General features: G+C 40.5%; 1 protein-coding gene across 4 annotated transcripts in view; it reads right to left on the reverse strand.

Annotated features, from left to right (window-relative positions):
• SPIRE1 (spire type actin nucleation factor 1) overlaps positions 1-14,219 on the reverse strand; it is a 125,762-nt gene that overhangs the window by 36,817 nt on the left and 74,726 nt on the right. For all 4 annotated transcript variants that reach the window (XM_068671676.1, XM_068671677.1, XM_068671678.1 and 1 more), the window contains exon 4: positions 9,442-9,567. In XM_068671676.1, the coding sequence (XP_068527777.1) occupies positions 9,442-9,567 (126 nt within the window). The remainder of the gene's footprint in view (positions 1-9,441; positions 9,568-14,219) is intronic.

Here is a 14,219-nt window from a genome sequence, read left to right on the forward strand (position 1 = left end):
TGCAAAAAGTCTTAATTTCTAAGTATGAGAATACTTCAGATAACAGCATAACAGAAAAAACTATACACAGAAATTGTACTATGCCTACAGTTGAGCTACTATCTGAAAAAAAAAAGTAGCAAGCTTGTTAAACTCCAACACAGAAAAGGTTACAGACTTAGCAAGAATCCATTCATAACAAAATTACTGCTACTTGCCAAATGCAAGACAGCTCCTTTTTGTTGAAGGAGAAATCCCCAGAAAGTCAGTTGCAAGGTGAAATCAACTATGAGAAATCCTTCAAACAGAATAGTGACAGACTTGCATTTATATTGACATTAAGCAGCCTGTATAACATAGTTTTATGATTTTATGACTCAGATCCCAAAATCTGTAAGTAAGGAAGAGAAACTGATCTGTCAGGAGTAAACTCTTATTTATGAACAAGATTAGATGATGCAAATATGGAAAAGATTGTTTACAAAGGGGGAAAACAAAGCTTTCATACTAACAAGAAGATGAAAAATGATCAAAAATTACAGTCAACAAAAGAACAGGCCAGCTTGCACACACAAATGCATTCTCAATACTCCGTTCCACTTCTACAGAGGATTTTCCGGGATATCTTTACCAATGTTTAATTTGATCTGTTTTCTTGTTACTTATTAATGTATTAAAAAGGATAGTTAAATCTGCTAACGACTTCGTTATTTTATGAGACTAAACCCACAGGTCTGACAGAGTTTTATGTATTAATGTATTAAAAATATTTGTCTCACTTTTGAGCACTCAAGCTCTTCCTTTAATGGAACTGAACAAGCCTTGGAGCTTCCCAGAAAGCTTAAAAATAAGCATATTTGGTAAAACATTTTTTTCCTGCAAGTAGTTCCTAAACCGTAACCATTTCAAGGGAAGAAATGCAAGCACTGGAAAAGTGCTTAACTCGCACACATAAAGGAGTGTATCTACCACATGTGCTAACAGAGACAGCACATGTGAGTCAGCCACCATGGAAGTTTTGGAAAAACAGCAGATGGATAATTTATTATCTTATTTAAGCAAGTAACACATTTGCTTTCACATCAGTGAAGAAATATTACCGCTGCCCTATTAAAAAAAAATATATATAATTTAGAGGAAGACTCTTAAAAAGTCATAAATCACCTATGCTGCAGAAGCACATCCATCATTGCACAATGAGGGCACATTTTGGCACAACTCGCAGTATTGCCGCAGGATGCCCAACTGGGAAAGAATGGTTGTATGGAAACTTGGGCTGGTCCTGCTGCTGTGGGAGTCTAACTCTAGCAAGCCGTAATCTTTTTCCAAGGGGAAAAAAAAAAACAAACAAAAAACACAAAACCAAGTAACATGAAGGCCTCATTTATACCTATTTTGCCACCCCGTGTTTCTTCTTCTCTGTATCATTTTTGAAGTTGCAGTAGCCATTTCTATGATGGTATATGTGAACTGTGAGCTACCTGCTTTTGTGTGAACATTTAACCTTTACTAATAAATTGCAAAATACACAATTGTTCTGGTACTTTCTCCTTTTTCTCTTCTTAATCAAAAAATGATCTGCAGTAAATTAGCTCACAGCTGTCAGAGTCGCTCCTCCTTTCCATACTGGGAGGTATTTATCAATTAAAAAAAAAAAAATAACATGTTCCAGCTGCTTAACCTTTACTTTGACTGTCCAACAACATCTGCAGCAATTACCCCTTTCAGCAGCCATGCTCCCTACCATACACTTAACGGGGCTGGTTTATGCCCAAAGGCTGATGCCTTTGACTGATGTAAATATTCCATGAAGCTAAAAAGACTACAACCTATTTTTCTTAACAACAAAAAATAAGAAGGGGAGGAAGGGGGGGGGAAGAACACACATAACTGAACAGCTGAAAGATCTTCTGAACAAGGCAGCCATCTAATTAGTTTCTCTGGAACATAGCTGGAGGGGGAGCTTCTACTTTAGAAAGTGCAGGTGTGGGTGCTGCTGGCTACCACACACTCAAGAGCTGAGAGCCAAACCCACCAGCCACAAGGTACATTTCTCAAAGTGCCCTTTTTTGACACAAATGAGCTGGCATAAGCTCAGGATACAGCCAAAGTGAGGGTCTGGGTGCTCTGGATGCTTCCTGAGCACTGACAGAGCCACTCACTCTGCCTGACAGGGAGTTGTGTAGCGAGGAAAATCTGCGGGGAAAACACTCATTTTTTCATAGGAATAGTTTCTCCCCTACCCACAACTCAACTGGCTCGGACCCCTAACTGCAGCTCACCATAGATGGTAGTTTCCACCACTATAAAATTGGGAAAGCTTTGGAAGACTGGGGAGAAAAAAGAAACAAAGTGCTTTATCCTTGCAGCCATGAATTAGGTGTCTTTGACTCTCCTCCATCTGCCAGGTGCTGCTTAGGAAGGAATCAATTCAGGGTGACAAATGATTGCATTTAAACTTCTGGACAAAATGAAATATTATCATTTCCCTCCAGCATCCCCAGTCAGTGTCCGTGGGTTTCAGAATCTGCTGCAATCGTAAATTATGGAAACCAAAACATTTACAATACAACAGACCGCTTGTCAGAACTGGGATCCAAAACCTATGAGTAACCTCAGCTGCTGTATCCATTTGTACGTACCCTTGGGACAATGGATTAAGGAAAGCTATTATGGTGTAATAAATACATAGCCTAAATGGGTTTCCTTTTCAGAAAGCAAAAACATCTTAAAAGGGTTTTTCTAAATGATCCCAGAACCTCAAACCCGTACCACAGATCTGATTCACCTATTACAGCCTGGGCATATGTTCACGAAATAAGGGTCGGACGTGTAGGGAGCAAGCCTTTCAATAGCTCTGGCTTTTTTAAACCATTACAGCACTTGGCCATTTTTTCTTCAGCTGCATTTTGCGACAAATTCTAGTAACAGAAATAGTGAATTTCTTCAAATTTCTTCCTGCGCTATTAAAAGCAGGCAGCTGATTCGCTGCTGCCACGTGTCCCACATTTGTCCCACATTTGGGACACGTTCTCCCGCGCCTGCGACAGATGGGAGGTTATATAAGACACTTGTCAGCACAGCGTCAGGAGCTTGCTTCCACAAAATGCTCCCTAAAATGCAACATTTTAGTGAAGATGGTATTTCAGGAATCCAGATCTTCACTTCATCTTTCACCGGTTTCAGGACAAAACCTACCGCAGCTCCTGCTTTACATTCTTGGTAATTTGGTCACTGATGCAAGTGATTCCTATGCTGGTATCTGGGAAACTAATAAAATTTTCTTGCACCTTTGTAGTCAATTTAAAAATGCATAACCTGCATATAGGGGAAAAATGCTTTCATGTATACAACCATCCATTCTGAATTTAAATTCCAAGGGCTTGGCCAGCAGCATTACTTCAGTTCTTTGAAGATCCCCAAGCCCCCTTTAAGAGCAAGTTACCGTGCTGCTCAAAAAAAAACTATTAAAGAAGAGACAAAAACAAGCAAAAAACAAATGCATGGAACACTTACAGAATTACAGTGGCTGCAACACACAACAGAACAAACAAAAAATCCCAGTATTTTCCCTCATTTGAAGGGTTGCCATTTAAATTGGTCCTAAATGGAGGGATCAAACAAATCATGATGGAGTTGCAAGCCTAATGACAACACAATTGTGAAAGTGGAGTCACTGGAAGCCTGGAAGTGGAAGCAGAGGCGAGGTTATTGGCAGAAAAAATTGGGAATCAGTTTCTCCAACTGTCCTTTCTGGAAATCCACTCAGCAGTTTGTTTAACAGCTATTATGGTCACAAGACTATTAAGAGTAACTTGGCTAGTGACCGTATTTGTGAAATAAGTTAGCCATTAACGTTATTTAGGTATCTATTAACTAAATACCCGTATAACCATATTTTGTACAAATAATACACCAGTATAGCCATGTTATATAAAAAGTAATTTACTTTTTTAATTAGCTGTTTTCCAGCTGAGTCTCTAGATGGCATGAAGATAGGGGAAAAGAAAAAAAAAAAAGTAGAAAGGAATGATTTCATTTCTATTTATGTACTTAATTAGACCTTGGAAGGTTTATGTTTTCATACAGGTCAGGTTGGAATATATCCAGACAGACTGAAAAAAATTAAGCTATTAGATTAGACAGGAAAGAAATCATAGGGGGCATTGTTTAAAAGATCAGTAAGATCAGTACAAAAATGACAGACTGAAGGCTTTTTCTGTATTCTACCAAAAACTTGGTTAATTAAAAGGCATACCGTGGATAATGAAATTATGGACAAGTTTTTGATGAACATGGACTTTAACTGCAATTGATGAGGTAGGCAATTATAAAACTATACACAATTTTATAGAATTTGGAAGGAATATTAATTGTAATGCTCTAGGATATACATCCATTTCAACAAATTTTTGAGATACAAGTCAAACCTACTGCGGCAGATGAAGACATCTGCCTACAAGACAATGCCTTTATCTTATGGTGCCCAGCATCCCATGCTGTCTTTTAGGACCTGAGGTGGTACCAGTCATGAGTTCAACACTCCCAGCCCACTCACGAACGCTTAGCTCTGCTGCAGGCTGACATCAGTATTTACTGGTACCGCTCGCAGGGTCCCAGCACAGCTGAGGCTGTCAGGGCCATCTGGAGGCCCCCTGCCCCAGCCCCCTGCCCCAGCAGGGCCGCCCAGAGCAGGGTGCCCAGCACCACGGCCAGGCAGCTTCTGAAGGCCTCCATGAGGAGACCCCACGGCCTCTCTGGGCAGCCTGTGCCAGTGCTCGGCCACCCGCACAGCACACAAGTGCGGCCTGGGGCTCAGAGCCCAATTCATACACATTGAGATCCCCCCAAGCCTCCTCTTCTCCAGGTTGAACAGTCCCACCTCGCTCAGCCTCTTTGCACTGGAGAAGGGCTACAGGCCCTTTACCACCTTCATGGCCCCTGTTGGGCTCTCTCCAGTGTGTCCTCATCTCTCTTGTGCTGGGGAGCCCAGAACTGGGCCCAGTACTCCAGGTGTGGCCTCACCAGTGCTGAGTGAAGGGGAAGGATCACCTCCCTTGACCTGCTGGCAGTGCTTTGCCAACTACAGCCCAGGGCACCATTGCCTACTTTGTGGCAAGGGCACATTGCTGGCCCCCTCAGGCAGTAAGCAGGTGTGGAGCATCCACCCCAGTGGGAAGAGAGCCTGGGCAGTAACAGGGAGCTGAAGGAGGACCAGGGTCAATTAAGCAGGTTCACAAAGTGGCCAGCAGACCAAACAGATCCATGGTCCAACCCAGATCCAATACAATTTCTTTACTCCTGTGCTCGCACAGTCTCTCCCTGTTTCTCACAGTCATGCTCTCTGCTGTCTCCGAGCAACGTGTGAGACCTTTCCAGATACTCCACAACAGGAACATTTGTTTTATCTGGTGGACATCCCTCACTTCTGCCTATGGCTAGGGGCCAACAAAAATGATCTCAATGACTTTTTGATGATCCTGAACAACATTAATCTTTTCTTTCAGATGAGGTTCATTTTAGCAGATATTCAAACTGTCTTTGCCTCACACACAGATACATTTCCTCCACCTTGTTGTCCACGTTTCCACACACACTATCCAAAACATAGGGCAAGATTCTGCTTTTGTGGAAAAATTTGATTGTAATTTATAAAGCTCACTGCCTGAGATGAGAAATAAGCTGTACCCTGTTTTTGCCATCAGCTATAAACATGAACTGCAGGACCATGGAGTCAGGAGGTCCTGGCCCATCAAAGACCACTTCTGGATGGCATCAGACAGTACACGGGGTGGATCTCCTTTCACAGAGCTCGAGTAGCATACAGGTGCTGCCAGCAAGCTGAAAAGACACCCCACTATACTTTCTACAAAACCTTCATCTTGCAAAAAGATGCAAAGTTAGGTCAGATTAGTTAACTGAATTTCAGCCTGGAGTTGCTGCTATTCCCAATAAATATGTATTTTTACTCCTTTTATTCTTTATCATTTTTAAAAAATTATAACAGTAGTATTGCACCTTTCTCATCTCTGTCTTGAGCACTGCCCTGTACAACTACTTGACATAACATTTCTTTGTCTTTAAGAATGGAAATGTCGTCTGCCTGTCTGCAAGTCATCTCCACTGCTGACCTCTCACACACAGAGAATCAAACTGGAAATAAAATCCACATGGCACCAAGTATGTGACAAAGTGCCTGAGACATTATATTCGACATCCATTGAGATGACCTTAACAGCTCACTCATCGCTTCATCATTTCTGAGTAATGCACTCACCCAAGTGCAGCCAGTAAAGCCCTTTCTGAAACTGTGCTCCATTTGCCAAGGCAGTGATGCTCACAGGACAGACTGGGGAGCACTACAGGCCTGCACCTCCTGCCTCCTGATCCATCCCTCGTAATTCCAGTAACCTTCAAAGCCCTGAAATGTTTTTATACAAACTGAAAACAGCATCACAGCAATAGTTTCTTCTGTCTCTTTCAAAGCGCGCTTTCCTGCTAAACCCGCCCTGGGCTGCAGCATAAGATCAGATTTGGTACAATCCTAGTAAATGAATTTCTGCAGATAAAAATTCTCCCTCTTCCACTACAGTGGCATTGGCTGTTTAAAGTGCCTACCGAGCAAAAAGCACGAGCTTTATATAGCTGGGGAACAGATACCCAGATACAACACAGTGGCCCCAGGAAGAGCCCAGGGAATTTTAAAGTTTTTTTTTTTTTTTTTTTTTTATTCATAGGAAAAGTTATTTTAAGCCATGTTTTTCATTTTGATCTCATAGCTACAACTAGGTCTGAGGGGTTCTAAGGCTCTCCAAATTAAGTTCTCAGTTTTTAAAATAAAGTTTAAAACTCCTGGTACCCTTAGGGTCACAGACACAATAGTACATTGTATAAGTTTGTGGTTTTAATTGGAGCTGATATATATAGGTAGTTTTTTCCCTAATTCTCCAACATTGCAATCACCATGAATCGATGACAATAAAATATCCTTACTAGAGTATTAAGTGTTTCTCTCCATTATACCCATACTCATATGACAATACAAAAGGAAAAGAAAAAGGATTTTATTAACTTGAATTTTATTTAACTGTATTCCTCATGAATTAAGACTCTTCTATGTATTTGAAAAAGCAAAACGTACATAATACCTCAGTTTTCACTGGCGCAAACCTAGCATGATTACATGATTCCTGCTTGCCTTGAGTATAAACTATAGAGGTAATTTTAAAATGGAATAACAAGATTTACAGCATTCCAGCCTGTATTTGCTTCACACCTATTTTTCCTTTGTGTACTACATTATTTTCAAGAATCACATTGTTTTTGAATCTATAGTTGGATAAAAGCTATAAGCAAGGATCAGGAATATCATAAAAAATATTTATATTCCATAAGCTGCTTGTAAGATAATTTTCTTGGTCACTTCTTGTATGCCTGCTAGGGGACTGATCCAGGGTAAAATGAAATCAAATGATCAAAATTCTGGCTTTAGATAAGGGCAGTGATAAAAGTCTCATTGATTTCAGTAGGGCCAGAATTTCATCTACAAGGATTACTTCCTTTGACCTAAATGTGGTCTGAAACAATCCCTAATAGCCTTTGAGAGGCAAATGGTTCCTTTCATTTGAGATTAACTCATAGTATGCTCTATGGTGTTGTCAAATGCTGTGTTTTCATTTCCAATTACAAGATGATAAATAATCTGCAAATTCTAAAACACCCCTGTAATTATTTTAATAAATTGAAAAAAAAATGTTTTAAAGAATCACAATATGCAATATTTTACTTCAACATTGACAGCACTGACATCTTATTACTGCTTACTGCAGTCAAAATGTTTATGGACTACTGGAAATGTAGCTCCTCTCTAGGCAGAAACAAGAACTCCAAAGGGCCTTATCTTTGGGCTTCAGCATGGACCTTGCACTAGCTGTTAGCTGAAGTGTTTATAGCACAGATCCTTCAATTATCCAGCGGTCGGAACACCAAGGAGCAGTCAAATGCCAAGATGTGAAACTAATGATGTCAAGGTTTTAGCACCGAGACGCTGCATTCTGTCAACTCTCTGCGTCAGCTGCACTGTAATGCAGGCGCTTCAGAAAACAAGAGGCTCTTTAGCCATGCTGACACCGTCAAAATTATCTGTGTATGATACCACTTCAGTTTAGAAATTGCTTTCAGTTTGAGTAGGGCTGGAGGAAAAATGGAAGTGAAGCTTGACCCTGGGCAACAGAAAACCATCTCTGAAGGATTTGGCCCCTTGGACGGATGCATCTCTGAAGAGGTGGAAAGACAGCAGCAGTCTCTTATGCCTCCGACTGGTTTGCATCTTCCACCAGTGCAACAACAGAGCTCTCTTGTGCTGCACTGAAGCACACCTGACCCAATGATGAGCTGATTCAGCTCATGAACCTGACAAGAAAGCCTTGGTTATTATTTTTAATTCATTTATTTATTTTCTGTGTTTGTTTTCTAGAATCAGAGGAAGTAAAGCAGTGGGAGCACGTATGAATGTGTGGAACAGCTCTGCCTCTTTCAGTAGCAAAATTGTTACATCAGCCTATAAAATCTTTTCAAAAGGCACTTTGGACCTTAGAGAAGCAAATCAAATCCTTCAGGTCTTTATTAAAAAGGAAAATTATGCAAGTGCTGTTACTTGACCGGTTGACTTTGATGAAGAAACCATCCTTGAGAACTATCGCTCCCTTCCTGCCCTCACCCATGGGTTTTCCATTGTAACCAACACCCACACTGTGTTAATACATCTGTTGATGGAGCTACGTTGCAGACCAGATCACTGAAACTATCTTCATTAAAACTAATCCACCCACCCTCAAAGTTATTCTTCAGCCAGATCGTTTAATTGAAGTGGTTCATAGGATGGCCTTTCGGTCAACAGGACAACCAAGCAGGCAGTGAACACAGACACCATGACCTACAGGTGGAATTGTTTATGTATTTATTTATGTTAAGCTGGCTCTGCTGTGAAGCCTGTGCGACTGACAAACAAGACAATCATACATCAAAGGCAAGGAAAGCTGCTGACTGAGGACAAATTACGAGCAAGGAGAATCTCAGATAATTCTCAGCCAAAGACAAGGCATGAGAAGGAACTGAGGAAGGACAGGGAAAGCTCTGATAGTTCACAACACCAGAGCAGTTTTCAGACTCAAATACATTGCTTGCATGCATGCATGTTGGAATGGAATAGTACTGCATAACATCCCAAGAAATTTTTCTGTTTTCCTTCCAAATAGTCTAGTCACAATTAATAACTATTTCTGAGACATCTGTAAATGGTTACAGGCCAAACGAGAAAACAAAATACAAACAACACAGCTGTAGAACTACTCTCCCTGAACACGACAAATAATTTCCCCACGTATCTGACATCCACTGCTGGCTGGGTACGGAAGTGATTCTGTAAGCCTAAAACACATTATAACAGATTTAAAAACTTACCTCTTTTGCACTTTTAATTTTGGCCAAGAAAGTGTACAGCTCCATTGTTTCAGCAAACAGAGCCCGACATACTGCTTGATAGTGGTTCGCTGCCTCTGATCGGGTTGGCAGGTGGGCAGCACACAGCTAGAGAGAAAAATAAACAGCAATTACAAACAATCCCTCATTGCCTTAATTATTGCTGCAGAGCATGAGATAACATGAAAGGGAACACAATGGGATATTTAAGGCACAAAAATCCATGAACAATGTTTAAGCTTAGGTGGAAATTGGGGTGCACTTTTTAATTTTTCTGCTCCCATTTATTTTATATTCATGAGTTTCATGAAGAGAACTGTAATAGAATAGATCAGCACTGATGCTGGTAGACATAATCTTTTGCTTACAACATCCCCTAAGTCACATCCATCGCTTGTAAGTATTCTTCACAGAAATCTTTGCTGGAAACAGACAGAACCAAAATAATGTCTATAATCAATTTGCTAAAGTCTTAATACCAAAAAATTCCCAATACCAAAACTAAAAAAACTGTATCATGTATCATTCTGGGGTATATATTAAAATACAACAAAATCTTAAACAAGGCTTTAAAATGTGCCTTATTACTGTGGTTTCATAACAGCTGGAGCTAAAACAATGATCAAGCCAGAACCTGAGGAAACGGGTGGCTACACTGAGAAGATCTCCAGCAGTAAGGCTTGAAACAAAAGCCTCTTTAGAGAAGAGCCCTTAATTAGCCTAGTGGCATATTTCTCTAAATCTCTCCTGCATTACACTGTACACTGTGGGCACAAAGGGCACAATACCAGTAAAGCTCAGACTGCATTTCCATATTGTTTCCCATCTGATTTAGATCCACACTGACACTACAAGGCATGATCCTGAGGCCTCTGGCCACAGGCTCCCACTGATGCCCTTATGCTGGCAATTGAGTTTGTGCCCTAACACAGAGGGGACTCCTCACCCAGGCAAAAATTTATCACAGTGAAGGAAGCAGGGCAGGGGAGAATTATTCTTCATGGCTCAGACGCATGTGCAGTAGCGCAGGCAAAAAGGAGCAATGGGAACACCCTGCCGAAACAGGGAGCGAGAGGGGAAGGGAGGATGGGCTGAACAATTTCTTTGGGTTGCAGTCACATTTAGATTGGCTTAATCTCGCTGACAAATTGCTTTCTAAGGCCACAACCTCTTTGTTGTTTTTGATTTCCTCCAATTAGTGTAACAATACGGAGTCCGACGGTCAGATTTGATCAACTCGATAAAATTTCACAAGCACCATCTGGACTCCTGCAATATCCTGCTCTGATTGTTGTAACCATGTGTGTGCGTATATTAAATCCTTTTAGCTCTAAAAAAAGGATCTACATATACATATATATGGAAAGTGTATGTATATATTTTTTCCTTCCTTCCCATATACTTTCCTTATATCTAAGGATATAAGGATTATTCTTATATCCTTAGATCTAAGACTATCCTTATATGTAAGGAAAGTAAGACAGACATTCAAAATCTACCCTCAATTCACCGCTTTCAAATTTTATACTGCTTTCTGATGACAGCCAACATTTTGTTACACACTTCATATTTATTTCTGGGTAATCAGAGTGGCATAGTTCACATTTTTCAATTACTTTTTTTTAGCAAATCGTATCTTCTCCTTTGCAGGTAAAGGGAGAAACGATGAAAGAGACGTGTCTCTAATGTGTGCTACAGTAACAACACCTACCACAAAGAGAGAAGCTGTTAGGTATTTCCCTTGACCTAATGAAAACTCAGAATTATGCTTCATTAAAACACATCAAATTCAGAGTATGCTTAATTCGTGTTCCTTTCTCTCAATAACTAATCAGGTCCTTACCTGCCTTACTATGTTTGGGTAAGCTATTTCTAGTTATTAACTGCAGCATGGATAAAAAGGATTTCATTCTACAATACACCACTTACAGGAATAATAATAATAACTATAATGAGCTAATAACAACAGCAATTTCAAAAAAGTCCTCAAATGGCACAAGTCTTCATCAGAAAGAATAAAACTTCATTATTCAGATTGCAGATAGGTTTTTAAGAATGCCTTTTTTCTTTATTTAGAAGCATGTTAATTAGAAACAATTTGCATCAAATATTCAGCAAGTTAATGAAATGCAGCAGTGGCAAGTTCAAGCAGGGGATGGATATAATCATGATTCTATGATTGAACATGAAGTAAAGCAAAAAATAAAATTAAATGCCTGCTGCAAAAGCTACCAGAAACATAACCACATAAGAAATCAACCATTTGGTTTGTAATCATTCGAATACAGGTATGAAAAGAGGCCCAGTAGCTCCTGCTAACTTTCATGTTGTAAAAAATCAGTATCTGAGTGATCTTAGATCATGTGAAGACACACTACATAACAAAAAGCAACACCCTTGTGGTAACATTAAATGACTTAGCATAATTTTTTGGATAGCGGAAGATGAGCCTGAAGAAGAAGGAAAATGCAAATAAGCCAGACTGATTTTTCTTCCCTGGGATCTATTCCACTGGCACGTTGTTCAGAAGTAAAAATGTAGGCAGTCAAGGCACACGAAGTGTGAAACGTGATGTTTCTAGCCTAAGTTTAGCGTATTTATCCCCCTGTGCTTTTTTAAATCACATCTTTAATTTGGTATTAGCAGTGTCTGAGAAGCTGTGTTTCTGAAATGCACCACAAAAATCAGTCAGAATGCTTTAATACCTGAGGTAGGAAAGCACAGGCACCTAAGGAGCTCCTCCTCCTCTTACCGTGTCATAGCAGCCGTGGTGCAGGACTGCAGGTCTGCGGTCTTTTCCAGCCATTCAACGCTCGTCAAGGAAAGGCAGCCTCTGTACCCTGCTTATTCTGACACTTGCCTGTTCATCCCTCCTGATATAACCTAAAACTATCCTACGGGGAACGAATGCGACCAGCATCCAGAGCATAACACAAGGACTGCTTGTTCTGCTTCCAACAAGTCTCACACAGCATGGGTGAAATCCAATGATGTGGTCTTCACAAACTGGTGGAATATCAAAAATATTGTCAACTGCTGAAATGGGTCGCTCTGTAATATTTCCATTTGTAATCACTGTGAAGAACTGGGATTTTTTTTTTTCTTTTTCCTTTTTTCCCTTAACTAAGCCTATCCAAAAACCAGCTTGACCCAAACCATTCAATCTTTGCTTAGATCACTAAGAAGATTAGAGACTGTTTCCATCCACATTCAGGGTTCACAGAAAAAAGGCATTATGTAAATACCGGAGCCTTGCCAGCTCCTCTGTCCAAATTCACCCTCGATTGACTAGGAAACAGAGCGCATCAAGCCAAACCAGCGTTAACAGAAATCACAATTTAACCATCAGAAGAGATCAAACAGCGTTTCTTGGATGCATTTCAACATTAGGGACCACATAAAATTACAATGCATTCTCACAGCAGACTCATCCACTAAAATCCAGGTAGGTTTTGCAAAACCTTCTATTTGGCTCAATACATGCTGCAAACTTTACCCAAACACCTGGCTTTTTGGAATTCTGATTTTAGAAGACAAACAGTGTTTCCACTTGCAATCATCTCGGGCAGAGTGCCTGAATGAATGTGCCACAGAGAATAAAAGGATCTCTTTTTTTTCCCATGGGACACAAAGGCAAGCTATTGATATTATGCAAAACGCACTACCAGGCTGCAAATGCCAGGCTTGTTAAGTGATTTTAAAGCCCTGGAGTATTAACATAAGACTTAAAAAACATGCTTTTTTCTTAACCAACTAGAAGAAATGACTTGTAACCAACAGATCACTGAACATGCAACTGGACTGGGCATCGGCCTCATCCTCTGCAGCACTGCGCTGCAACAGGCTCCAAGAATAAAACTCAGCTTGAGATTGTCCTTCCAGCTCAAGGTTACTTTCAGAAAGATTTTGTCTCCGTGCACATGAACTAGACCTCATGATTATTTTGGGGTAGTGATTTGTTTTGTTTTAAAAAAATAATATATATATATATATATGTAATTTTATTCCTATTAATGTGAACTTCAAGGAGCATCGAAGCCTGGCACTGAAAAGCAGACAATCTTGCTTGAAACAACACCTGTGTATTTGTACAAGTCAACCTAGCACTTGTTTAGTTTATTATCCAGAATAAAGTTACAGGGATGGACTGTTCAGAGCACCGAGACGTGGTTTGACAGGAGTCTGGAAGATGGTCCTGCCTGCTACAACCACACTCGTGCTTTGTACAAGGGACTTTTGCTCAGTGCTAGTTTTGAGGCAGGTTTCACAGGACCTGGATGGAGCCACTCACCTTCCTCCCGAGCTTTCTGGGCAGAGATTTGCCCCGGGCTCCACGGCTTATAACTGCAGTGGGCCAAGAATGAGCTGATCCCTGAGGTACTGCGATAAAGGACTTCAGGGGAAGACTAATGAGGTAAGACTGTGGTAATGCAAAAGGAATGGGAGCAGAGTCAGCTATTAATCCACAAAATCAATGAAAGTACAGAAAGTATTCAGAGAAAGTTACGATTCCTGTAAAGCTGCCTTCAGAGCCTTTTGTGAATTTTACACCGATCTTTCAAATGATCAGTCGCAAGAGCAGTGGAATGTCCAATTGCTCAACGTGTGAGTTCCTAATTAATTTCACACCTCAAGGAAGAGGCAATTTGTGAAAAGTGATGCAAATAGCTACTGTTTGTGGTGTCAAGCAGACCTACCTCATTATTGAAGTGCTCCCTAGCAATCCGGTAAGGCTTTCCCCTCACGCGGGGATTTGTTGT

Source organism: Anas acuta, chromosome 2 (genome assembly GCF_963932015.1).
Source record: "Anas acuta chromosome 2, bAnaAcu1.1, whole genome shotgun sequence".
Lineage (NCBI taxonomy): Eukaryota > Metazoa > Chordata > Aves > Anseriformes > Anatidae > Anas > Anas acuta.